The sequence below is a fragment of the Ascaphus truei genome, chromosome 2 (genome assembly GCF_040206685.1).
Source record: "Ascaphus truei isolate aAscTru1 chromosome 2, aAscTru1.hap1, whole genome shotgun sequence".
Classification (NCBI taxonomy): Eukaryota; Metazoa; Chordata; class Amphibia; order Anura; family Ascaphidae; genus Ascaphus; species Ascaphus truei.
The window spans coordinates 409850606-409876509 of NC_134484.1; the positions used below are offsets into that span (position 1 = coordinate 409850606).

General features: G+C 40.6%; 1 protein-coding gene across 6 annotated transcripts in view; it reads left to right on the forward strand.

Moving 5' to 3' along the window:
• The window catches only part of CROT (carnitine O-octanoyltransferase), a 71690-nt gene that overhangs the window by 15987 nt on the left and 29799 nt on the right, over window positions 1-25904 (forward strand). For all 6 annotated transcript variants that reach the window (XR_012799285.1, XM_075587427.1, XM_075587431.1 and 3 more), the window contains exons 4-8: window positions 1692-1873; window positions 4115-4239; window positions 7372-7480; window positions 17881-17974; window positions 18058-18183. Coding sequence is in view for 5 of the 6 variants with exons in the window: in XM_075587427.1 (XP_075443542.1) it covers window positions 1692-1873; window positions 4115-4239; window positions 7372-7480; window positions 17881-17974; window positions 18058-18183 (636 nt within the window). In the remaining variant the exon portion in view is untranslated. The remainder of the gene's footprint in view (window positions 1-1691; window positions 1874-4114; window positions 4240-7371; window positions 7481-17880; window positions 17975-18057; window positions 18184-25904) is intronic.

A 25904-nucleotide genomic window follows, 5' to 3' on the forward strand; every position in this document is an offset into this window, starting at 1 on the left:
TCCAGGACTTCCTCCTTGAAACCCTATGATGGGGAACTACTCTCTACTTTAGAGTAGGTATACTAGATCACTGGTCCATAAGCTCCACCCACCCCCCCATCACTGGGAAGCTTGCCCTAGCACTAAAAACAATAAAAGTGTCCTCTTTACAGGCTAGGAGAACCTGGGGACCTCCCGAAGTCCTCCTGGATGTTAAGGTGTCCTTGTTGTTAATTGGGGTCCAACTATAAAATGGCAGATCCAACATTTTTATACCCAGGGGGTGTGGACAACAATCCACCCCAGTAACTGGGCAGATTACATGTTGCAATATGGTCACGCCATGTCAGGTGACCCTTTCTAGCAGCTTCTAGAAATAAGGCGTGGCTAGCACTGACCTTTTAGAAGGCAACAAATTATAAACAGTGTAAATTGTACTGAAGCCTTGTGAGGATTAACCGCTACACTGCCTGCATTTACCAGGACTGACATGCAGGGATTTCTAACTTCTAGCAACGGTGCTATGCATGCACAACAGCTGCAACGAAAAGCATTATCCCAAGATCGGTGTCAGACTCTGCAAAATAGGATTCACTGATTAGCCATTGCCATCTTAATGAGAGCCTTAAAATACTATGTTAAAGAAAGAAATCTGACAGTGACGTTAATTTAGTAATCTCCGAAGAACGGGGCATTACTGGCCAATAGCGAAGCCGAGGGACTTTAACCCAGCCAGGGCAGTATTGACAAGTATTGCCCTGTTCCAAGGGGATTAATACTATTATAGGCTAAATGTATTTTATTTTTACATTTTTCATAAAGAGACTAGATATATCTATCTCACGCACACTGCAACCCCCCTATATACACAAACTCTCTGCAGTCCCCCCTACACAATCTGCAGCCCCCAATCCTCTACACCAACACAACACACTGCAGCCCTTCTCCACCCTCTACACTCACAAAACAGACAAACACAGACAGCAGCCCCTCTACACCCGCAAACACACACAGCAGACCAACACACCAACAGAAGAGACACACACCATTAAAACACTGCTGGCCCCCTTTACACCCACAAAACACACATCTTTCACCTCACTCTCCTGTGCGGAGCTCTCTGCAGGTAGGGTGTGGGAGGAGTCAGTGCCTTGTAGCTGCCTCCTATCCAATCACATTCCCTGTCTGAGTGCTGATCTCACTCTTTGTGAATGAAAACTGATTGGCTGAAAAACTTGGCAGGGTGCCAAAAATTCCGGACCATTACTGATTTTGGTTAAAATTCCGGGCATTATCCAGTGCAGGGATTTCAATAATGCCCGGAATTTAACAACGTTAGCCTATAATTCACGTTACAAGCTTGTGTACACAAGATCTTAATCAGTCATTGGCTTTCTCAACACCTCCAACTCCGTTTTGATCCTGACGCATATAATTTAGTTAACTAAATGGGGCTCTTCCACATTTAACCAAGAGCAGCTTATGGAGAAAGTAGAGTCGTTTTTAATAGTTTAAAACACGCCTTACAAAAACAGTCTGTTTTCTTTGTAACATTACTTTTGGTGTGGCTATCATCCTGTTAGCCCCTGACAAATCTTTTACTATCTGTACAGTCGCAGTAGGTTAATAAGCAAGATGGTGCTCTTTGCTACTAACACACTGTGGCAGGTACATACAGTATTACTGCTGCATGTCATGTTCTTCTCTTCCAGTTGGAGGAGTGGTGGCTGAAAGCTGCATACCTTGACGTGCGTATGCCTTCTCAAATAAATGTCAACTTCGGGGGTCCTGCACCTTACTTGGAACATTACTGGGTACCCAAGGAAGGCACTCAACTAGACAGAGGTTGCATAGCTGTTTGGTATACCCTGACATATTGGGACCTCATAAGGAGGTGAGACAAACCGTTAACAGTCTGACCCCTAATCCTGTCGTGTGTTTTTTTTCTGTTATTTTGTTTTGTCCCAAGATTATACTTCAAGGTAAAAATAGCCTCCTTTTTTATGGTTTATTTAGAGAAATAGAGAATCATTGCTGGAAAATATTTTTGGGCCTTTAAAATATTGGCCACCGTAGTAAATGTATTCTTAAATATTGTTTTCTTTATTAATGTCTCACTTGTGATTTACTGTAACTTTGAGAGTTAGGCTGCTGCTACGAGCGCTTGGAGCCCTCACTTTAATGATGGCAAATCAGCATGGCCACGCTGACGCTGCACGTAAGCTTCGCTCTCGAGTATGAGCGCGCACAGCGGCAACATGGCCGCAGCCTTATTTATAAAATGTTTTACCAGGAAGTAATACATTGAGAGTTACCTCTCGTTTTCAAGTATGTCCTGGGCACAGAGTTAAAATGACAAATACTACATGTTACATAACTGAACAGGGTATATATTATATACAAGACATAGCATGCACAGTTGGAGATAATATATAATAGGCGTATGTAACAGTTACAGACCAGACTAAAATGTGAAAACAGCTTTAGTTTTGAAAGAAATGAGACTGGTGGTGGCTGTGAGAGTTTCCCGTAGATTGTTCCAGTTTTGGGGTGCACGGTAAGAGGTGGAGCGGCCGGATATTTTGTTGTGCATTGGGACCATGCACCGTCTTTTGGAGTCAGATCTCAGATAACTGCTGCATGTGGTAGGGGTGAGGAGCTTGTTCAGATAGACGGGTAGCGTGCCCAGAAAGTATTTGAAGGCAAGACAGGAAAGGGGAACTTTGCACCTAGACTCTAGTGATGACCAATCTAGTTCTTTGAGCATTTCGCAGGGATGTGTGTTATAGTTGCATTGGAGAACAAAACGGCATATTGAATTGTAGAGAGTATCAAGTTTTCTAATGTGGGTTTGGGGTGCCGAGCTGTATACTATGTCCCCATAGTCGATAATTGGCATCTGCTGTGCGATACGCTTTCTGACTAGCAGACTTAGGGAGGATTTATTCCTGTAAAGTACACCTATTTTGGCATAGGTTTTAAATGTCAGGGAATCACTGTGCATCCCAAATGTTAAATGGGAGTCAAATCATATGCCCAAGTATTTAAAACTAGTAACAGGAGTTAGGGTGGTGTTAGCTCAGTCATTTGAAGCTTTAAATATTTAGCCTTGGTCCCAAATACCATTGTTACAGTCTTGTAAGTGTTTAAAAACAGTTTGTTTTGGGAAATCCAATTTTCAAGTCTCAAAGTCAGATTGAAGTAAGGTCGGAGAGGCTAGGGCTGTGTGCATATGAGGCTGCGCTTATAGTGCCTGGCGACGTCGCTCCAAAACAAATCTATTGAATCCGTCGCATTCGCATTTTTTTTTTTGAGCCAGTAACCACATTTGACGGTCTCTAAACCAATCACAGAGCGCTGCCCTCCTCCTTGGTGACGTCACTGGCCTTGTCGCCAATGACGTCGCTTAAAACTAAAGTTCAACTTTCGCCAGTGGCGACGGGTGACGTCATCGGTCGCTGGCACTATAAACGCGGCCTAAGATTGTCACCTGGATACATGTGTATTGAGGCTCCCTTACAAGCTGTAGGAAGATCATTTGATGAACACTGAGAAGAGTAGGGGCCCCAGAACAGAGCCTTGCAGGACACCAGAGGTGATATCCAGGGGGATGGAGTTAGAGCCCGAGATGGACACATGTTGGGATCTACCCGATAGGTAGGCATGAGCTTCAAAACGCACAAATGCTACATCCAATGACAAATTATATTTTGAAATACTTATCTGTCTTCTCATATAGTAAGTAAGGGTCGTTTTTGTCAAATTCTTTGGCCTAAAGTATTCCAAGCCTGTAACCATGCCAAGGTATGCTCTTTATACAGGTCCTAACACTACCTGCAAACGCTCTCTTCACCTCTCTAATGGAAGGAGAAATGTCTCAATGAGCTTCAAACAAGGTACTTGTTAAGCTGTGAGGTGTTCCAGTATTTACCATTTTGAAACCCATCTTGATTCAAATGGTTGCTCAGTGCTTGTCACTTTTGCACCTGCAGTGTATGTTGCTGAATTGAGCAGCATCTTTAATAACTCAAACCTTACATTTAGGTACAGCTCAATAATTGTGATCAATGATACAGAGAACTGCATGCTTAAGATCAACAATGCATTAGACATTCTGTATGTGCTTCCATTACAGAGAAAAGCTGCCTGTACACAAGTCTGGAAATACACCCCTGGATATGTCCCAGTTCCAGAAGATGTTTAACACTTGCAAGATTCCAGGAATCACTAGCGATTCAATTGCTAACTATTTTAAATCTGGTAAGCAAAATAAATTTTGTAGCTAAGGAAATTTCTTCTTGACCTAGCGTCACCAGCAAAATACATCGCCCTGTATGAGAGATGGTTAACGCAGCATCCCATGCAAGATACTGTAGCAGTTATCCAGTATACTGTACATGTGATTCTGTGCTAACCATCTCCCAGGTTGCATTTCACGAAACGTGTTTGTGCAGCACAACGCTGCAAATGAATGTTGCTTTCTATTTTTCCTCTGTCCAAGAAATTGCTTTGGTATAGTTCCAAATAAAAAATAAAAGGAATACTAGGGTGTGCTTTGCCATTTTAGGTGCAGCTTAGTGCTGACATTTATTGTTTTGATAGCAGAAAACAAAGCCTTTGCATTTGGTCCCAACCGTCCAAGTTAACCTGAGTATAGTTTTTTTTTTTTTATATTTACAGATTTTTTTTTTTTTAAACATATCCATATTTAATTCGTAGAGAGTGCCTTAAATATGTCCACACCTTCAGCCCAAGCAAGGAATGTAACACATGTTAATGTAGAGCATGTCTTTTCAGCTCTTGGGAGGATACGAAGTGGGCATATTGTGTTTCGCCAATACATTCATACTGTGTGCCAACAGTTGTCTTGTACCGTTAATGTACTGTATGCCATTCAGTGCAGAGCGTATGTTGTAGACCAAAGGTGGCCAAACTCCTCTTTTTTTTTTTTTTTTCTCCAGGCGTGCAAATAAATGGGGACACATTTTTTGTTGGGCTGTTGTCCTATTGCCCCCTACATCCGGTTTAAATTAATAGCTAAACCGAAACTAACGCCAAAAGTAAACTAGAATCATAGAAACTTTAAAATATTACAAACATTTGTTATTGAGAAGAGAACTTGATATCCTAAGGGGAAAAAAAACCAAAAGACAAAAAACATTTCTCAATGCATTTCCGGTAACAGTTTCTCAATATTAGGATTGGTTTTTGAGGTTGATCACAGAAGCAGACGGCGCCCACATGGATATCTGTCAATGCAGATCTGTACTGTACGAAAACATCTGCTCACAAAACAAAATATGGGGAATAACTTAAATTTCATTTTCATTATTTAAATTAATTTTATGTTTTTAATTATTAAATTGTGTTAATTTCCAAAATGCGAAGTTGAACTGTGCTATTTTTAGCTCCACAGACTCCCTCCCCATTTCCCCAAATGGTTACGGTTTTAGTAGCAAGTGTTAAAGCTCCCTGTCAGTGTCTTGTGAATCGTAGTGTCGCGGGAATTTAAAAACAGGGCAGTTTAGATCTGGGAAATCCCCAGGATCCAATTCTGTATTTTACAAAAAAAATAAAAAATTTGTGTCCAAAATGGACGGGATTACTGCTTTTTAATATATATTTTCAAATAAGTCATAACACTTAACACCATACGAGCAAGTACTACACAATACTTGCAGGTTTTTGTGGGCAAGCTAGTCAAGGTGCATAACCTCTAGTGTTTTTAAATGTGTTTTTTTTTTTTTTCTCTGAGAATTAATATTGCTTAAGTTGAACTTAATGGACATGGGTTTTTTTTTTTTATATAAACGTCATCTACAATGTAAATTTTTACATTTTGTATTGTAATTTCTTCACATTTTTAGGAATATTGTTTAATTGTATTAATTAGGCAAGTAACAGATTTATCTCCCCACTATCATTTAGCTGAAGCATTTGCACAAAAACAATCGGAGATTAATTGAGACTCTGAGATTCTTGCTTAGGCAAAAATTAGCTAATGGGAGAGGAAGCAAATTACTATGTGCAAAGGACAGCTACCTAATTACTCCTCACTTAGAAAGTGTTGTCTTTATTCACGTCAGTATCTTATTCTCCCTGCGTTCCTACGTTGGCTTCTCTAAGAACATGCATGAACTCTAATGCTGCTGGAAGATCCTACAAAGCAGCAGCCAGTTGCATTCAGCCGTTTGCTTACAATGTCTTCATTACCATCAGTGTCCTTTTAAATCGCTTTCTTCATTGATACACCCTCTGTTTTGCCACACCAAATGTTAGGCCTAGATACCCCGTCACCTAATATTGGAGATGGATGAATCTTTCACAGGCATTCGATGTGAATTTGGACGTTCCTTTCAGCCGCGAATATATCCATGGTTCTGATGCTTGCAATGTTCAAATGCTTGCAATATCGCCGGCTGCCATTATTTGCACATTTGATTTGAGAATACCTATACGAGAGAGACAGAGAGAACTATTTTATTAGAGTCCAAAGTGCTATATCTCTATCCTCTTCAAACCCACCTTGCAACAAGTCGTGGAGAAACGCCACCGGACAACAAGGAACACACCTGGGAGATATGCTTTAATGAGTATATTTAAATGACTAGCACCCCCAGGAAGGGGGTACTGTCAGACCCAGAAGGATCAGGACCCACAATCTCCGCTATTCGGGGGCAACAGCTCTAACAGTGTGCACTAAACTAGCTGCTGGATAGCTCTACTGTTGCAGCATACTTTTGAGCTTTTTCACTCCTCACACATCAGCTAATCATACTCATGGACACTCACCCTTGCTTCCCTCCTATACTTTGCATATCCTATTAGCATTTCTCAGGTGTGCTCCTTTTTTTGTGTACAAGGCACATTGAACTGGCAACCAGGAAATGGTCTCCTTTTAAAAGGAAGCTAGGGGAGATGGAGGATTTAGACACATACACCTGCATTTTGACACTGCCAATCTCTACTGAATATGATTTTAGTCCATGGTTTAGAGAGACATAAGATGAAACGATGTAAAAGTTCGGTTTTCAATATTGGTTACTACTGCATGCGGTGCAAGATCTTATGCTCTGGTGCTAGTCAAGAGTCTCCTTATCTTGTTTTATCATTGGAGAGTATGCACCATGCCATAAAACAAGTAGATTAATTGGTTGCAAAGACTTTGACCTGTATGTATAAGCAATGTGTGTTATGCTACTCCTACACACACACACATTAAATAGTATCTAAGGATTTCCATTAAGGAATATGTTATAAAAGCTTTTAGGATTGTGGGATGTGCTATTACACGACACACCTTTTACTTGAGTGGATTGTAGCGTGTGTTCTGCATTAGCACCGTCTAGTAAAGTGCTTTGAGTAAGAACTACAATTTACTTTTTATTTCAGAGAAAGAAGGTAGCTGCCCAACTCACCTGATCGTCATGAGCAGAGGGCGGATATTCACAGTTGAAGCTGTGCATGAAGGCCAGATCCTCACTCCACCTGAGATACTAAGGTCTTAAACTTAGCTTCTGATCATGACCAATACCGAATAAACGAAAACTGTGCGATACAAAACAGGAAATAATGTTTGTAACCCCATTTGGACTGTATCTATCCACTTCAGTTTTGTACAAAATAACTACCCATTCCATTGGGTGAGGTTCATATGAGACTGCTTTTATAGATTATCCAATTATGCAATTAAGGTGGAATATTATTAATCTACTGGGCATATGTATCTAGGCAAGAAAGCTGCACCATATGGAGTCTCTGCTCAATATCAAATGACCATAATTCACAGAGGTGGGGTGCTAAAAAAAAGGGCATAAGTGAATAGTCTACCAAAAAGAACCCTATATTATGCACTTGCAAGAGACTACTACTACTACCAATACTACTACTACTATTACTACCAATACTACTACCAATACTACTACTACTAGTTCTTTCCTTTTAGGTAGACTAAAGAAAAAAAATCAATAGAATTTTTTATTGGATCAATGTGTTTTGCCCAGAATTGCACCACCTTTTTATCATTTCAGAGTGGGGACTGAAATGTGGGTACCACCACTTGTGATGAAAGCTCCGATAAGCTACTTATCGCCAAAAAAGCCTGCTGCTATTCAGTAAGCCCCGATAAGTCGGCGATAAGAGAGCTTTCGGCAAAAATTTTAACCAGGGGGGGGGGGGGGGGACGCGCGGTGATATGACACTTACTACCACCTTTTCAAACTCATGCTATTCTAGTAGCCCTGATTTTTAGCTTGGAGGCTAATTGCCCCGCCAGGAAAAGTTGGCAAGAAGGTGGTGAGATAGGTAAGAAAAATAGGGTGCTCAAACCCAGGGTGATTCCATCCAGTTCAAAGGACAATAAGTCATTAACCCTGGAGATACCAGTGGGAGTGGGTAGGCAACTGTAGACTTGTAAGTAATAAATGACAGCCGTCAAAACTTAGCCATAAGAGTCTAATACCAATAGAAACCCACTCACGTCATCTCCAGGGGTGATAAACAGGCGTGCCAGCCACGAGGGATCCAAAATCCAGGTACAGCCAGAAGAAAAGACGAATGGCGCACAGCCAGGGAGCCAGGTGTGGAGTAAAAACGCTGTTCTTTATTTGTGCATGCAAGGAGACAGGTATACCCCCTTGGGGGACAAAGACAAAAACCTCCTACGCGTTTCAGACCTACGGGTCCTTTACAAAGGACCCATAGGTCCGAAACGCGTAGGAGGTTTTTGTCTTTGTCCCCCAAGGGGGTATACCTGTCTCCTTGCATGCACAAATAAAGAACAGCGTTTTTACTCCACACCTGGCTCCCTGGCTGTGCGCCATTCGTCTTTTCTTCTGGCTGTACCTGGAAGAAGGTGGTGAGAAGCTGCAGATAAGCGGCGAGAGAGGGGACTTGGAGATGAAAAAAATGCATTTTTCCTGCATCGGTTTGATGCCGGGGGTCTCCAGAGCTGATACCCATTAATATCGGCACCGGAGACCCCCGGCATCAATCTGATGCAATAAAAATGCATTTACAGTCAACTTCATTACCTTAGCGGGTAACCGCTAAGGCAATGAAGGGGTTAGGGGACAACAGCAGCTTTATTGGGGGCAGAGGGGGCGAGTGAAGGGGGTACTTGGCCTTTCACTCACCCCCTCTGCCCCCAATAAACATTACAATATGTAATAAGCACCCCCTGTATCCCCACATAAAACCATTATTTATTATAACACAGGATTGATAAAATAGGCAGGCGGGTGTACCCCGTGGGTGTCTGTGGGCCCTCAGGTTGTCCAGTGGGGGCTCCTGGGGTCCCCGGGTGGTTCCCACGGATGTCTGAGGGCCCTCAAGGTGGTTCCCACGGGTGGTCCCCGTGGGCGTCCTCAGGTGGCTCCCACTGGCCTTAAGTACCAACCCTGTTGTAAAATAAATAAATACACCTCCCTCGCCCCTTCCCACCAAACACATACAGTAATGGGCAAAATAACTATTAAAAAAGGGAATGGAAAAAACACTGCTCACCTTAATAATCCATATCAAAGTAAAAAGCGGTGCATGGAACTGTGAACTAATGGATAGGATATGGTCAGAGGTGACCAAGAGAAAGCGTTCCCATAGGTTGCACTCAACTAAATTAATAACTGAGTGATAGTATATGTACACTGATAATTCAAATATAATAAGCCATATGGGTATAGGAGGTTAAAATACAAAACAAAAAATTATTTATTACTTAGTTGATACTTATTGAATACACAAAACAATGAACAGTGAATTTACAGCTAATCTAAAACCTCTTAAGGGGAGTTGAAAACGGAGTGGATCAGCAAAAAGGTGAAATATAGCAATGTATATGAAAGGGGATGTATACAGCACAGGCACAGAAGTGCCATATATATAAGTAAATCTACCTCTAGACCCAAGAGTGTTGGTCTATTATATAAGGTATAGGCGCTGTGGTGACTAGCGTTAGTCACAGTACACAGTACACAATAACACAATAACACTAGCCTCTGTATCAGAAACTCACAGTTGAACGTCACTGTAGTAAAGTGTGTGAATAGCAAGCAGCTAGATATCCCTCACTGGTCAGACTCCTCAAGCATGGAGGGATATTGCTCTAATGAGTGTGCTGTCTCGCAAACGCGCGCTGTATATCACCCATATCCGGATCTTTAATCTCTGTAAACACCGTAGATGCCTCTGCCTCCGTCTCACACTCCATAAAAACACACGGCTGACGTCATCGGTATGAGCGTCGCCTGACACCCGACGATCGTTTCACGCCTTGTGGCGCTTCTTCTGGGGGGGAGGAGTGTAAATTGTCTCCTCAATGGTGTGTATTTATACCTCCTGGGGGCGGTACAGTGGGCGTGTCTAGTGTACGCCTCCGCACCTGATTGGCTCGTCCGCCGCTATCAGGTAATATATGTGGATAGTGTAACCACATCTGTAGATTAGTGATGCTTAATTGAGTATTCTAACTATGATAGTTACATAAGTCCCTGTGTTTATAATATGTTGTGTACAGCGCTGACTGTAACCATGCTGTTATATAACAAATTAATTAGTGTATGCGAATCTCTTGGTATTCTAACCACATATAGTAGTGATTATGAGAGTATGTGTTAGTCATGTAGGAATGACCGCTGTCTATTTAGACCGCCCAAAAGGGTCAATGCGGTCTTACTACTCTTTAAATATCTTTAAGCTGACTATATAGTTCATAAGAGTAGTAGCCAGATACATATGTGTATCTCCCTGATGGTTATAGTTTGGTGAATACATTCGCAAAGGTAGGTATATGTAACATATACATTCACATAATTCAATGACTGTGTAATAAATGAGCAAATAAAATTGTAATTTGGTATGTGGTGTGTATGCCTGACTAACCTTCCGTTCATGATGGTTACTGGCTCGGGTGTAAACAGAGTTGGTATCCCTGCCTGAGTGTTATCTAATTATCACAGACACCTTGAATACATGAAGTGTTACATATGTGGGTGAACGTGAGTATGCAATTTAGGAGATTATATATTGTAAATCTCATTAGTGGGCCTTGACATAGTGAATCTATACACTAGTATCCCACACACATTTGGACTCGGGGCAGTGAATTTCTCCTTGAGGTCTAGAGACATGGAGGCTAAAACACACAACACCTTCGTCATCAAACTTATAGAATTTGTGCTCACATGCAATTTCTTTATATTCAACGGAAAGTACTACCATCAAATCCAGGGCACGGCCATGGGAACCACGTGTGCCCCCACCTATGCCAATCTATACCTAGGCTGGTGGGAGGAAACCGTGGTTTTTGGCTGTGACCTGGATATGTATGCGGACAACATCATTATGTGGGTCCGCTACATTGATGATATTCTCATGTTGTGGAAGGGCTCACTGGCTCTCCTGGAAGAATTCGTTGCCAAATTAAATACTAACCATTTCAATTTGAAACTTACAATGCAAACGGACAAAAAGACCTTAGACTTTCTGGACATAACTATCTACAAAGACACTGAAGGGTATCTACAAACCACACTATTTAGAAAACCCACAGCTACTAACAGCATTCTGCGGGCAGACAGCCACCACTCCACCCATCTGGTCCAAAATATACCTACGGGACAATTTCTCCGCCTACGACGAAACTGCTCTACTATGGCAGAATTTGCGACCAAGGCGGAAGAAATGAGCCAGAGGTTCTATGACAGGGAATACAGCAAGAATGCAGTCCAGAAAGCACTCAAGAGAGCCAAACATACAACGAGAGACACACTTCTGACACAAAACAAAAAATGACCTGACACCAAAGAAGTAATACGCTTTATTGGCACATTTAATACTCAGTGGCACGACCTTAGACGCATTTTCACCAAGCATTGGCACTTACTCACTGAAGACGAGGACTTGGCTGAAGTGTTGAATCCGTCACCAACACTTACATGTAGAAGATCACGTAACCTGAAGGATAGGATGGTACAGAGTCACTACCAACCTATACCTAATAGAACTTGGCTAGATCACAAACCACAGGGATATTTCCCCTGTGGGAAATGTAAGGCATGCTTACACATGCCACCCACTAAATCATTCAAAGACTCCACAAAATCAAAAACATTTAACATCACTGACGTCATAAACTGCAACAGCAAAGGAGTCATATATACCATTACCTGTACATGCAATAAAATGTATGTAGGAAAAACCTTCCGCCAATTAAAAGTTAGAATTCTTGAACACCTGGGTCCATACGAAACAAACATGACACACCTCTGTCGAGACACATGAATGGGGTACATGACGGTGCATCTGCACGTTTGCGTTTTGCCGGGATAGAACTGGTACCTTTGGGACCACGCAAAGGCGACTGGAATCGGATACTCCTACAGAAAGAGAGTAAATGGATATACACGCTAAACACTCTCAGTCCCACAGGTCTAAATGAGGGGTTTATATTCTCACCCTTCATTTGAAGACTCCTCATTCAGGGAAAGTATTCCGAACATAATATGTACAGCCCCATTTTGGACCATCTATGTATGGATCATACCCCCTGATATTCACTATCTTTTATCCATCCTCACCTTTTGTGGCATAACCATCTGTGGGAACGTTGAGATGCCTTTTACTTACCAGTCCACGTACGCAATGAGTGTATTTACCATTTTACACCCAACATGGTTACTGTTGCTATTTATCCTATAGCCAGTCACTATATACTTAAGGAATAGGTAGACCGCATTGACCCTTTTGGGCGGTCTAAATAGACAGTAAACACTCCTACACACACGACTTACATAATGAGATTTACAATATATAATCTCCTAAATTGCGTACTCACGTTCACCCACATATGTAACACTTCATGTATTCAAGGTGTCTGTGATAATTAGATAACACTCAGGCAGGGATACCAACTCTGTTTACACCCGAGCCAGTAACCATCATGAACGGAAGGTTAGTCAGGCATACACATCACATACCAAACTACAATTTTATTTGCTCATTTATTACACAGTCATTGAATTATGTGAATGTATATGTTACATATACCTACCTTTGCGAATGTATTCACCAAACTATAACCATCAGGGAGATACACATATGTATCTGGCTACTACTCTTATGAACTATATAGTCAGCTTAAAGATATTTAAAGAGTAGTAAGACCGCATTGACCCTTTTGGGCGGTCTAAATAGACAGCGGTCATTCCTACATGACTAACACATACTCTCATAATCACTACTATATGTGGTTAGAATACCAAGAGATTCGCATACACTAATTAATTTGTTATATAACAGCATGGTTACAGTCAGCGCTGTACACAACATATTATAAACACAGGGACTTATGTAACTATCATAGTTAGAATACTCAATTAAGCATCACTAATCTACAGATGTGGTTACACTATCCACATATATTACCTGATAGCGGCGGACGAGCCAATCAGGTGCGGAGGCGTACACTAGACACGCCCACTGTACCGCCCCAGGAGGTATAAATACACACCATTGAGGAGACAATTTACACTCCTCCCCCCCAGAAGAAGCGCCACAAGGCGTGAAACGATCGTCGGGTGTCAGGCGACGCTCATACCGATGACGTCAGCCGTGTGTTTTTATGGAGTGTGAGACGGAGGCAGAGGCATCTACGGTGTTTACAGAGCTTAAAGATCCGGATATGGGTGATATACACCGCGCGTTTGCGAGACAGCACACTCATTAGAGCAATATCCCTCCATGCTTGAGGAGTCTGACCAGTGAAGGATATCTAGCTGCTTGCTATTCACACACTTTACTACACAGTGACGTTCAACTGTGAGTTTCTGATACAGAGGCTAGTGTTATTGTGTTATTGTGTACTGTGTACTGTGACTAACTCTAGTCACCACAGCGCCTATACCTTATATAATAGACCAACACTCTTGGGTCTAGAGGTAGATTTACTTATATATATGGCACTTCTGTGCCTGTGCTGTATACATCCCCTTTCATATACATTGCTATATTTCACCTTTTTGCTGATCCACTCCGTTTTCAACTCCCCTTAAGAGGTTTTAGATTAGCTGTAAATTCACTGTTTATTGTTTTGTGTATTCAATAAGTATCAACTAAGTAATAAATAATTTTTTGTTTTGTATTTTAACCTCCTATACCCATATGGCTTATTATATTTGAATTATCAGTGTACATATACTATCACTCAGTTATTAATTTAGTTGAGTGCAACCTATGGGAACGCTTTCTCTTGGTCACCTCTGACCATATCCTATCCAAAATAACTATTATCCAGATATGGATAATGGCTCATTTGACCATTATTAAATCAAACATTAGCCAGGCAGCATAAATAAAGTAAATAAAAAACATTCTACATACCCCTTCCATCACGAAGGGTGTCGGCATACTGCAGGGCCATGTCATCCGGTGCCAGCATGAATACATACAAAATACAATCTAATGGCCCCTAAGCCATTAATCAATTTAGCGGTTAATAACCGCTACAGTAATTAAGGGGTTAACCCACCCTCCCCCACTACCCATCCAGGAGGCCTAACCACCCTCCCCAGGCAACTACCCCCACCCTCCACCCAGTGATTGGTACAGTGGGTACATCATGCCCATATAATATGGGCATGATTTAACACTGTAGCAATAAATGGTGAAGCTAAAAAACAAACAGGCCCAAAATACACATTACATATAAAAATCAACACATTACAAATGCCAATAAACCAATTGATTGGCACAATGGGTACATCATTCCCATATAATATGGGCATGATTTAACACTGCCAGTCAATGGTCAACCTACAAAAAAAATCAATTGCCAACAATATCCTATGGAATCCAAGCAATCACCAAATAAACAAAAATAAACAAGTAACAAAATTACCACCAATTAATCAAATACCAAATTAACACCAGAATGAACTATTCCAAAACCATCAAATAAAATAAATCTCCAAATAAACACCATCATTGAAAATCAAAACACCAAAAATAAACCACTATAAAAATGCAAACATCAAAGAAAACCCATAAACCATTAAACACCACAAAAATGCCATAATACAGTACATGAAAACGCAAAATACATACAAATTGAAAAAAATATCCAAAATACATATAAAACACATAAGCAACCATTTGGCAAAACAACCATTGCTTCTTTACTGTATGTATAGCCCTAAAGGGGCATACATAAATTCATTACAAATGTATGTGGCAAAAAAAAATACAGCGAAAAAACCTGCAAAATAAAAACATACATTCAATTTTTTTTCTTACCTTTTTTAGATGTCTTCATCCCCCCCCCCTTCGATTCCCATGGTCTCCACAAGATCTCTAACCAATCCATGATCCCAAATGGCAACGGCCCACAGGTAAAATCCAAAGTCCTTTTCTTCATCTGTTACTGTAATTGTAATCCATTTGGGTATCTTCTGTATCTTCTTGTTCTTCTGTAACGCCCTTGTAATCCTATTGGAGGAGATCTTCACTCCTCTGCTTCTTACGTCAAAGGAGGCTGCAAAGGCTTTTATAGGCCTGTGATGTCACATTTGATTGGCATATGGTTCCCACGCCATCTGATTAGCTGTGAGAAGTATGTGTTTTTTTTTTTTGTTTTTTTAAGGATGTGACGTCATGTAAAGGGAGTGAAGCCAGCCAATCAGAATGTCTGCTTCCTTTCCCTTTAAGATGGTCACAAAATCCAACATGGCTGCCATCACTTGACGTCAACCAATCAGATTGTAAGAACTATATCCCTAATCTGATTGGTTGTAGTAGACCATGTGACAGACTAAATTTTTGGAAAGGATGCGACTATCCAAAGGGCGTCACATGGTATACTACAACCAATCAGATTGGGTATATAGTTCTCACAATCTGATTGGCTGAAGTCACATGTGACGGCAGCAATGTTGGATTTTGTGACATAATTTTAAAGGGAAAGGAAGCATAGCCATTCTGATTGGCTGGGTTCACTCCCTTTACATGACGTCACATTCTAAAAAAATAAAGGCACGTGGTTCTCAAAGCCAATCAGATGGCATGGGAACCATATGCCAATCAAATGTGACGTCACAGGCCTATAAAAGCCTGTGCAGTCTCATTTGACAGCAAGAAGCAGAGGAGTGAAGACCTCCTCCTCCAATAAGATTACATGGTTGTTACAGATGAAGATAGAAGACACCCAAATGGATTACAATTAACAGATGAAGATAAAGAAAGAAAAGGACTTTGGACTTTACCTGTGTGCTGTTGCTGTTTGGGATCGTGGATTGGTTCGACAGCTTGCGGAGACCACGGGAATCGGAGGGTGAAGACATCTAAAACATAAGAAAAAAAATTGAATGTGTTATTTTTATTTTACAGTTTATTTCACTGTATTTTTTTTATTGGTATTGGATTTTTTTTTTGCCACATTCATTGCAAATGTATTTATGTATGCCCCTTTAGGGCTATACATACAGTAAGAAGCTATGGTTGTTTTGCCATATGCCAAAATGTTTTGCTATAATGGGGCCTGTATCTCGGGAAGCAGGGGGTCCCCGGACCTCAAATCAACGCTGTTCTGCTCCGGAGACCCGCTGCTCATCTACACTAGTAAAATGTAAATTTAAAAAAAAAAATTAAAACTTTAATTTCGGGCGAGATTTGCGCAGGGAGAGTCAGCTCTCTCTCTGCTGCAGATAGCACTCGACAGGTGAGCCCTTTTCAGAGGGGCGATCATCTAGTCTCTGGCTACTCGCCATTTTTGCAAATGTTGCCATCGCTGGTATTCGGGGCTTTCTGCATATCGTGATGGCAACGCTGTAAAAAATGGAGATTTAAAACCCCCTTTTTTTTTTTAAATCGGAGCTTAGTGCATAGGCCCCTTAGTCGTTTCTCACCAAAGAATCAAATCCTCTTTAAGGCTAAATGTGATAAAGTAATCCAATCTAGAGGGAAAAAAATGATTCTATTACAGTAAAAGTTTTGCTTCAAAGTATTTTTTCAATGTTGTGTACTAATACAACTAATATTGAGCATCATAGCTTTAAGGACAAAGCCAGAATTACAGTAATGCCTCCTGAAACACTACATACTCTGCCTTCACCAATTCCTTTGTGGCTGATTGGGGAAAAGGAATGTACCTTATCACTACATGTACACACACCAATAGCTTACATTCAACATGTTGAGCATACAGTACCACTGTCATTAGATTCATGTTAGTCCCATGAAGGACAGCACAAATGTAGAGAATGAGACCATGGGCCTCATGCAGAGAGCAGCGCTGGAAATAATTGGAGATGTTAATAAATTGAACTTTTATTGGTGTGATTTTATCTCCATATGCAGAAAGGTCCGAAAACTGCATTTAAAATCCTGTCTGCATATGGAGAGTTGCAACCGGCGAGATGTGCGCTGGTGAAACATGTTTGAAAAAAAGCGCCTTTTTTTTTTTGTATTTTCCCTCTCGCTCCAGCTTCCTGCCAACTTTTTTTGGCGGAGGTAATTGTAGAATTTCTCTCCATGTTATTGGCGCGAACAGCCACTAGATGGCGATCGCGCCTTTCTGAATAGGGACATTTTTACAACTGGAGAGCTTTAGGTTCTCTCCAGTCGTGCAGCGAGTTTCAAAAATAAAAATAAAAAATGGCGCTTTTTTTAAAACTCGCCAGTACCTGCCTTTCTACAGGCATTTTTCTCCAAAAAATGCCGCTATTCACCTTACCGCTGCTCTCTGCATAGGCCCCCATATGTGCTATCCTGAAATACCATACGTACTGTATTATAGTAAAGGAAGACTAGTAGCATACTGTGAATTTATGTTAATAACCCCACTTGCAATGTGAACTGGGTGTGTGTTATAGGAGCATTTTGAGTGATTCTGTCCTTACTATCTTTCTTTAGACACCTTGAGTATATTCAAAATAGATGCCACAATGAACCAAACGGGATAGGACTGGGTGCTTTAACCACAGAGGAGAGAACACGCTGGGCTCTGGTTAGTGAATACTTTGTGTTTCCTGACTAATTCACATGTATTTGCAATTTTGCCACAATTTTGTAACTCCTGTATTTTCTTAGACTCGTGAGCATCTCATTAACCTTGACCCAAAGAACGCATCCCATTTAGAGAAGATCCAGAGCAGTCTCTTTGTGGTGTCTTTAGATGATGCATGTCCTTATGGAACACCTGAAGACTACAGCCAGGTAACTGACACCACAGCATCTTAGTTCCTGTGTTCTTCCTCTCCGTTAAAGATCACTGGTTCACAGCATTGTATCAGCTGAATTATGCTTTGTTAGAGTAATGACCATGGGAGGCAGATATGAATCAGTACTTTACTGAACCCCTTAACTGGTGTCAGGATGCCCCTGCTTCACAATTTCTAAAGCAGCAATCCCGCCTGGGATCTTACCTGATCCGCAGTCCCTCAATGTCCAGGTACCCTCATTCTCGCAATGTTGTATGTTGGAGGGGAGATGTTCCCTACCTGTCTTCTGGGTTTGGGGGGGATTCTGATGTCTCCTGTGTGAAGCTTGAGTCAGATCTGGAAGAAAGCAGTATAGGGTAGTTAAGAGATATAGGTTAAATCAGAGTGAGTGAGTGAGTGAGAGAGACAGACTTTTGAAAACTCGTTATTATACTAAAAAAAGTTTCAAAATAAAACACTTAACAGGAATATAAGTTACATATGAAATGTCAACTCGTCATCTTCACCAAGACTACAAACAGCATTTCTCACACATAATTTTTTAACAAACATTTGAAAATTACTATAAATTGCATAAAAACGATAATCAATCCGAATTCTGGACACAACCAAAATTAAGTTCAACACCAAGATGTTTATTATTTCTTGGTTAAGATTGCAAGCTTTGCTTGACTGAGAAATTTGCCAGGCAAATTAAACTATTTTTAGAGGTGTACCGGACACCTATAATGAACACTTGTTTAGAAAAAGGTAGATGCAAACTAAAAAACAAATTCACACATCTAAAATAGGTTTTAATCTGGCACAGTCACTAAATACAATGAAAAACTGTTTCAGAGCTGCACAAATGGACTATCGGTAGAGACACTAGAATCAATACGATGTACATAAGTGTTGGTTGCAATAATACCATGTAACAAATGCCACTGCAAGTCCCCCCATCTCTTTGGGATTGGATATTTGTACAAAGTTCTCCATGCTGCACAGTGAGACTCACTAATAGACAAATGCTGTCTTAATTTTGTATCAACTACGCCAATTAAAATATGAACATGGCGAACTTTTACTGATAGAACATACAGACAGTCCTCGGTTATCCAATGGAATCCGTTCTGGAAGTAGCGTTGGATAGTGAAACCGTTGTAAAGTTAGTCCCATGTTAATCAGTGGCAGTGAGTGTTGGATAACGCATTCCGGAGTAAAAAAAACAGCCCATAGGGTTGCATTGTAAAGCGTTGGATATGCCATTCGTTGTAAAGTGAAACGTTGGATAGCGAGGACTACCTGTACAGATCTTTCTTTACTACAGACTCAAAAACTAGCCATTACATTTGTCGGATTCAACAACAACCCTGGTACATATACTCCACTCTCCACTGCAGGGGAAATTAAAAAAAAGAAATAAAACTGTTTCCTTTTATTAGGAAAAACATGAGCTACAAAACATGGATATAAAAGATCAAGAACCTGACTTGGCAGTTTATCAAAATCTTGTAAATATTTCTCAACAAAACGAATTGACCTAATGTGAAGCAATGCTGCCACCTCTCGGGGACATTTCCAAGAAGACTTCTGAAAATCAATGAGATGACACACTTCAGTTTTCCCAGCCCTCACGAATAAACAGAAAAGACTATGATTTTTGAAGTACAGAGAAGAAAATAAAGGATTAAAAAAAAACAAGGGCTCCTGCAAAAGCCAAGAAACACGCAGGTCACCACGTTCAACTTTTACCATTCTCCAAGCATTAAAGAGACCTTTATAAAAGGAAGCAGGGTCCATTAAAAACAATTGCCTATCATATCCAAACCCCCCCCCCCCCCCCCACTCTACGAAAAAGGGCAAAAGCAAAACCTCTCCAGACTAACGCCCTCACAAGATAATCTCTGAACCGCTTGTAAATGAAAAGCTGCCACACGACTAAGTCTGAGTCCCTGTTCACCCTCAGTCAAAGGTAAAAACAACACACACTGTTTTAATCAATGGTTACTATCCCAGAAAAAATCCAAACAACATTTCTGCATTGCCTCAAGTAGGTCTGCAGGAGGGTCAAGGCACACAAGTTTATGGTACAACATTTAAACTACTAGATTATTAATCGTCAGCACCCTTCCACGGAAAGACAACTGAGGACGTAACCAGAGCCATTTCTGCAACTTTGCTTTCCCTTTTTCTTGTAGTCCTTTCCCAGCTCTTCCACACACAGGCATCACTCCCCAGCAAAATACCCAGGGCTTTTATACCATCTCTATTCCACTTCAAATCTGCAGGTAAAAAGGTGGCTTACAACCAAGCCAGCCAGCAACTAACAAAGTGACATATTTTGCCCAGTTTATTTTTGCTGAAGCTACTCGTTCAAAGGTCTCAATGCAGGAACCAAGAACCTGAAGATCATTGTCATCATTAATAAACACAGATACATCATCTGCATAAGCCGAGACCTTCACAAGCCTGACATCTGGTATACAAGGTATGGCAATCCCTGATAAACATTTCCGGAGCATAACTAGAAAAGGTTCAATAGCCAGAGAATAAAGCATACCACAGAGAGAGCACCCTTGCCTTATCCCGCTCTCTATGGGAAAAGAACAGCTCAGCCCACCATTCATTTTCTAAACACTCTAAATGTTAGAATATAATACCTGGACATGAGAAATAAAAACTTGTCCAAATCCAAAAGAATGCATGGTTTTAAACAAATAGCAATGATCAACTCTGTCAAAGGCCTTTTCCTGGTCCAAAGAAATAAGACCAAAATTTAAATTAAAAACCTTCCCACCCTCCAAAATATCTTTTATCAAAAATAGACCGTCCAGGAATACAAGACTGATCTGTATTCACAATGGACTCCAAATATGTTTTAAGGCAATGTGCTAAAACTTTTGACAATGTTATAATCGGAACATAATAAGGACACTGGTCTCCAGTTTAATAAGACACAAGTCTCCCTTTTTTGGCAATAAAGTGAGAACTGCCCAGCGACAGCTCAATGGCAATACTTTTATCTTAATACAGTCTACAATAACTTGAAAAAAATTCTTTCCTATCAAAGTCCAAAAATATTTATAGAACTCTATAGGTAGTCCATCAATACCAGGCGTCCTCCCATTGGACAAACCGGACACGACAATAAACGATTCATCAAGTGTTAATGGTAAATCCAGTTCCTCTTGCTTTAAAGATGGTAAATGAGTCCGAAACTTCTCCATTTCAACTTCATCCACAGGATCACCACTGTAAAGATCTTTATCAAAGGAAACAGCACGCTTTCGAATACCATTTGCAAAAAGTGATCCAGAATGACCACAAAAAGAGTTCCCAATATTTTGCACACAGCTCAATTATAACAACATCAGAGGGGACGAATCCCAAGCCATATAATGAACCAGGAAGTTAAAAACACAAAACAAAAAATATTTATTAATCTATTCTAACACTTCTAAATAAAGACACTAATTTCTTTTATAAAATTTTCTGATATATATAAAAACGTCCAAAAAAGGATAGCGCTGGAGTATGCAAATATATTGTATGCTTGTCAATGAATACGGAAGTTTGCATATAATATGCAAATACACATAAGATCAGCGTATAAATACAGTGATCTACGTACAGATATATAAGCTGTATGTCATATTCTAACCAAGGGCGGTTAAGCTTAGGTTAGATATCAGTAATCGAAGGCCATTAATATGCCTACCAAGCCCAAAAGAAACAATTGCGTCACCGCAATACATGCAGGTATATCTACTGCGACATTGGTACTGCCCAAAACTAATTTAGTTGCTCTATTTGGTTAGTTAGCAGTAGGCAACGTATGCACATTTGGTGAGGGCTTGGCCCATTAGTTCATACAACCGTTCAGCTATGGTGTATCCGTTTTTGCATCAGCTCCGAAAGCGAAACCGGCTGACGTCATCAATACGCGCGTTGCCTGATGCCCGACGATCGTTTTGCGCCTCTTGGCGCTTCTTCAAAGGGGGAGGAGCGTACTTTCACTCCTCAAACTTAAGGTATTTATACCCTCCTGTGGGCGGGATAAGGGGCGTGTAAATAATGCTTGTGAATCTCCCTATTGGTTTGGTTCCCGCAATCCGGTCTCAAGACCATTCAAAGTAACTTTATTTAATTTATTTTAATGAATAATGTATGCCCAGAAATATTTTACAATACAGACTCCAAAATATTCTTTAGGATAATTTGTGTGTAGTATGTTTTGGTTGCAAAAAAGTACCAGCAAGACAGGATCATTTATGAATACTAGTTGGTATTAAACCGCTCAGTAGTACATGTTATGGTACAATTAATAAAGTCATGAATTTTGAAAGTGTTCTCTTTTTTAATATCTGTGAATGTCTTTGTAGGGGGCATGTATGCACATTCCTTGCATCTCCCACAGGGAAATGATCCCTGTGGTTTATGATCGAGCCAGGTCCTACTTGGGACTGGTTGATAGTGGCTGTGAACCCCTCTATCTGAATCCGTCTCCCACATTCACAAGCAGGAGATCGCGAAATATAACAGATAGAGGGACTGAGGGTCTTTAGAGTGAATATCCACTTACATTCTTTTTTAAGTAGTACATTGTTCCAGTCCCCTTTGCGGGGTCCTAGAGGTACTAACTCAATGCCCGCAAAGCGTAAGTTTTTACAATCGCCATCATGAACACCATTTATGTGTCTAGCCACAAGTGTATCATGGTTGTTTCGTATGGATCCCAGATGTTCAAGGATACGTATTTTCAACTGACGGTAAGTTTTTCCCACATACATCTTATCACATGTACATGTAATAGTGTAAATAATCCCTCTGCTGGTACAATTAATAAAGTCATGAATTTTGAAAGTGTTCTCTTTTTTAATATCTGTGAATGTCTTTGTAGGGGGCATGTATGCACATGCCTTGCATCTCCCACAGGGAAATGATCGCTGTGGTTTATGATCGAGCCAGGTCCTACTTGGGACTGGTTGATAGTGGCTGTGAACCCCTCTATCTGAATCCGTCTCCCACATTCACAAGCAGGAGATCGCGAAATATAACAGATAGAGTGGTTCACAGCCACTATCAACCAGTCCCAAGTAGGACCTGGCTCGATCATAAACCACAGCGATCATTTCCCTGTGGGAGATGCAAGGCATGTGCATACATGCCCCCTACAAAGACATTCACAGATATTAAAAAAGAGAACACTTTCAAAATTCATGACTTTATTAATTGTACCAGCAGAGGGATTATTTACACTATTACATGTACATGTGATAAGATGTATGTGGGAAAAACTTACCGTCAGTTGAAAATACGTATCCTTGAACATCTGGGATCCATACGAAACAACCATGATACACTTGTGGCTAGACACATAAATGGTGTTCATGATGGCGATTGTAAAAACTTACGCTTTGCGGGCATTGAGTTAGTACCTCTAGGACCCCGCAAAGGGGACTGGAACAATGTACTACTTAAAAAAGAATGTAAGTGGATATTCACTCTAAAGACCCTCAGTCCCTCTATCTGTTATATTTCGCGATCTCCTGCTTGTGAATGTGGGAGACGGATTCAGATAGAGGGGTTCACAGCCACTATCAACCAGTCCCAAGTAGGACCTGGCTCGATCATAAACCACAGGGATCATTTCCCTGTGGGAGATGCAAGGAATGTGCATACATGCCCCCTACAAAGACATTCACAGATATTAAAAAAGAGAACACTTTCAAAATTCATGACTTTATTAATTGTACCATAACATGTACTACTGAGCGGTTTAATACCAACTAGTATTCATAAATGATCCTGTCTTGCTGGTACTTTTTTGCAACCAAAACATACTACACACAAATTATCCTAAAGAATATTTTGGAGTCTGTATTGTAAAATATTTCTGGGCATACATTATTCATTAAAATAAATTAAATAAAGTTACTTTGAATGGTCTTGAGACCGGATTGCGGGAACCAAACCAATAGGGAGATTCACAAGTATTATTTACACGCCCCTTATCCCGCCTCCAGGAGGGTATAAATACCTTAAGTTTGAGGAGTGAAAGTACGCTCCTCCCCCTTTGAAGAAGCGCCTAGAGGCGCAAAATGATCGTCGGGCATCAGGCAACGCGCGTATTGATGACGTCAGCTGGTTTCGCTTTCGGAGCTGATGGAGTATGATGCAAAAACGGATACACCATAGCTGAACGGTTGTATGAACTAATGGGCCACGCCCTGACCAAATGTGCATACGTTGCCTACTGCTAACTAACCAAATAGAGCAACTAAATTAGTTTTGGGCAGTACCAATGTCGCAGTAGATATACCTGCATGTATTGCGGTGACGCAATTGTTTCTTTTGGGCTTGGTAGGCATATTACTGGCCTTCGATTTACTGATATCTAACCTAAGCTTATCAACCGTGGTTAGAATATGACATACAGCTTATATATCTGTACGTAGATCACTGTATTTATACGCTGATCTTATGTGTATTTGCATATTATATGCAAACTTCCGTATTCATTGACAAGCATACAATATATTTGCATACTCCAGCGCTATCCTTTTTTAGATGTTTTTATATATATAAGAAAATGTTATAAAAGAAATTAGTGTCTTTATTTAGAAGTGTTAGAATAGATTACTAAATATTTTTTGTTTTTGTGTTTTTAACTTCCTGGTTCCTTATATGGCTTGGGATTCGTCCCCTCTGATGTTGTTATAATTGAGCTGTGTGCAAAATATTGGGAACTCTTTTGGTGGTCATTCTGGATCACTTTTTGCAAATAGTATGTTTCTAATTCCCATGCACCGCTTTGTGCTTACTAATATGATTCTGAATATTAACGTTGAGCAGTGATTACCACTACCTATGTTAATACACTTTCGAATACCTGCAGGATCAGAAATGTGCTTTCCATCACACGTTTTAAAACAATTAATTTTTTTATGCTCAGCAGATTTTTTTTCCATACCAAAAAACGCCTTAGTAGGTGCATCCATTTGTATTGCATTTTGGAATTTAGAACGCACCAAAGCTCCAGTCAGTTTAGACTCTAGGAGATTATACAATAGATATTTTGTTTGCTTTAAATTCTGAACGTCTCTAACAGTATGTTGAGCCTCAAATGTTTTTTGTATTTCTAGAATTTCTGTTCCAAGTCAGACATTGTCTGATTAAGAGAGGCTGTAGCATGACTGGTATATTGTTGACAAAAATTGGCGGGCAGGGGGGCCATGTGAGGCAAGGGGGGGCATCAGCGAGCCATGTGAGGCAAGGGGGGGCATCAGCGGGCAGGGGGAGCCATGTGAGGCAAGGAGGGGCATCAGCGAGCCATGTGAGGCAAGGGGGGGCATCAGCGAGCAGGGGGAGCCATGTGAGGCAAGGGGGGGCATCAGCGGGCAGGGGGAGCCATGTGAGGCGGGGGTGGATCGTGGGCAGGGTGGGGCATCGGGGGCAGGAAGGCCATGTGAGACAAGGGGGGGGCATAAATTCTAAACCAGGCTATCATAAAAGGTCTCAAAAAACCCTTATCTGCACTAATCGGATGGCTCGGACTCCCCTGGTAACACTAAATGAACAATTAGTACCTAATCATGTACGCTTCTCCCGATAGTGGCTGCATCCAGTATCTGCATAATTTAGGTGTTTGTGATACTATATATATATATATATATATATATATATATATATATATATATATATATATATATATATATATATATATATATATAT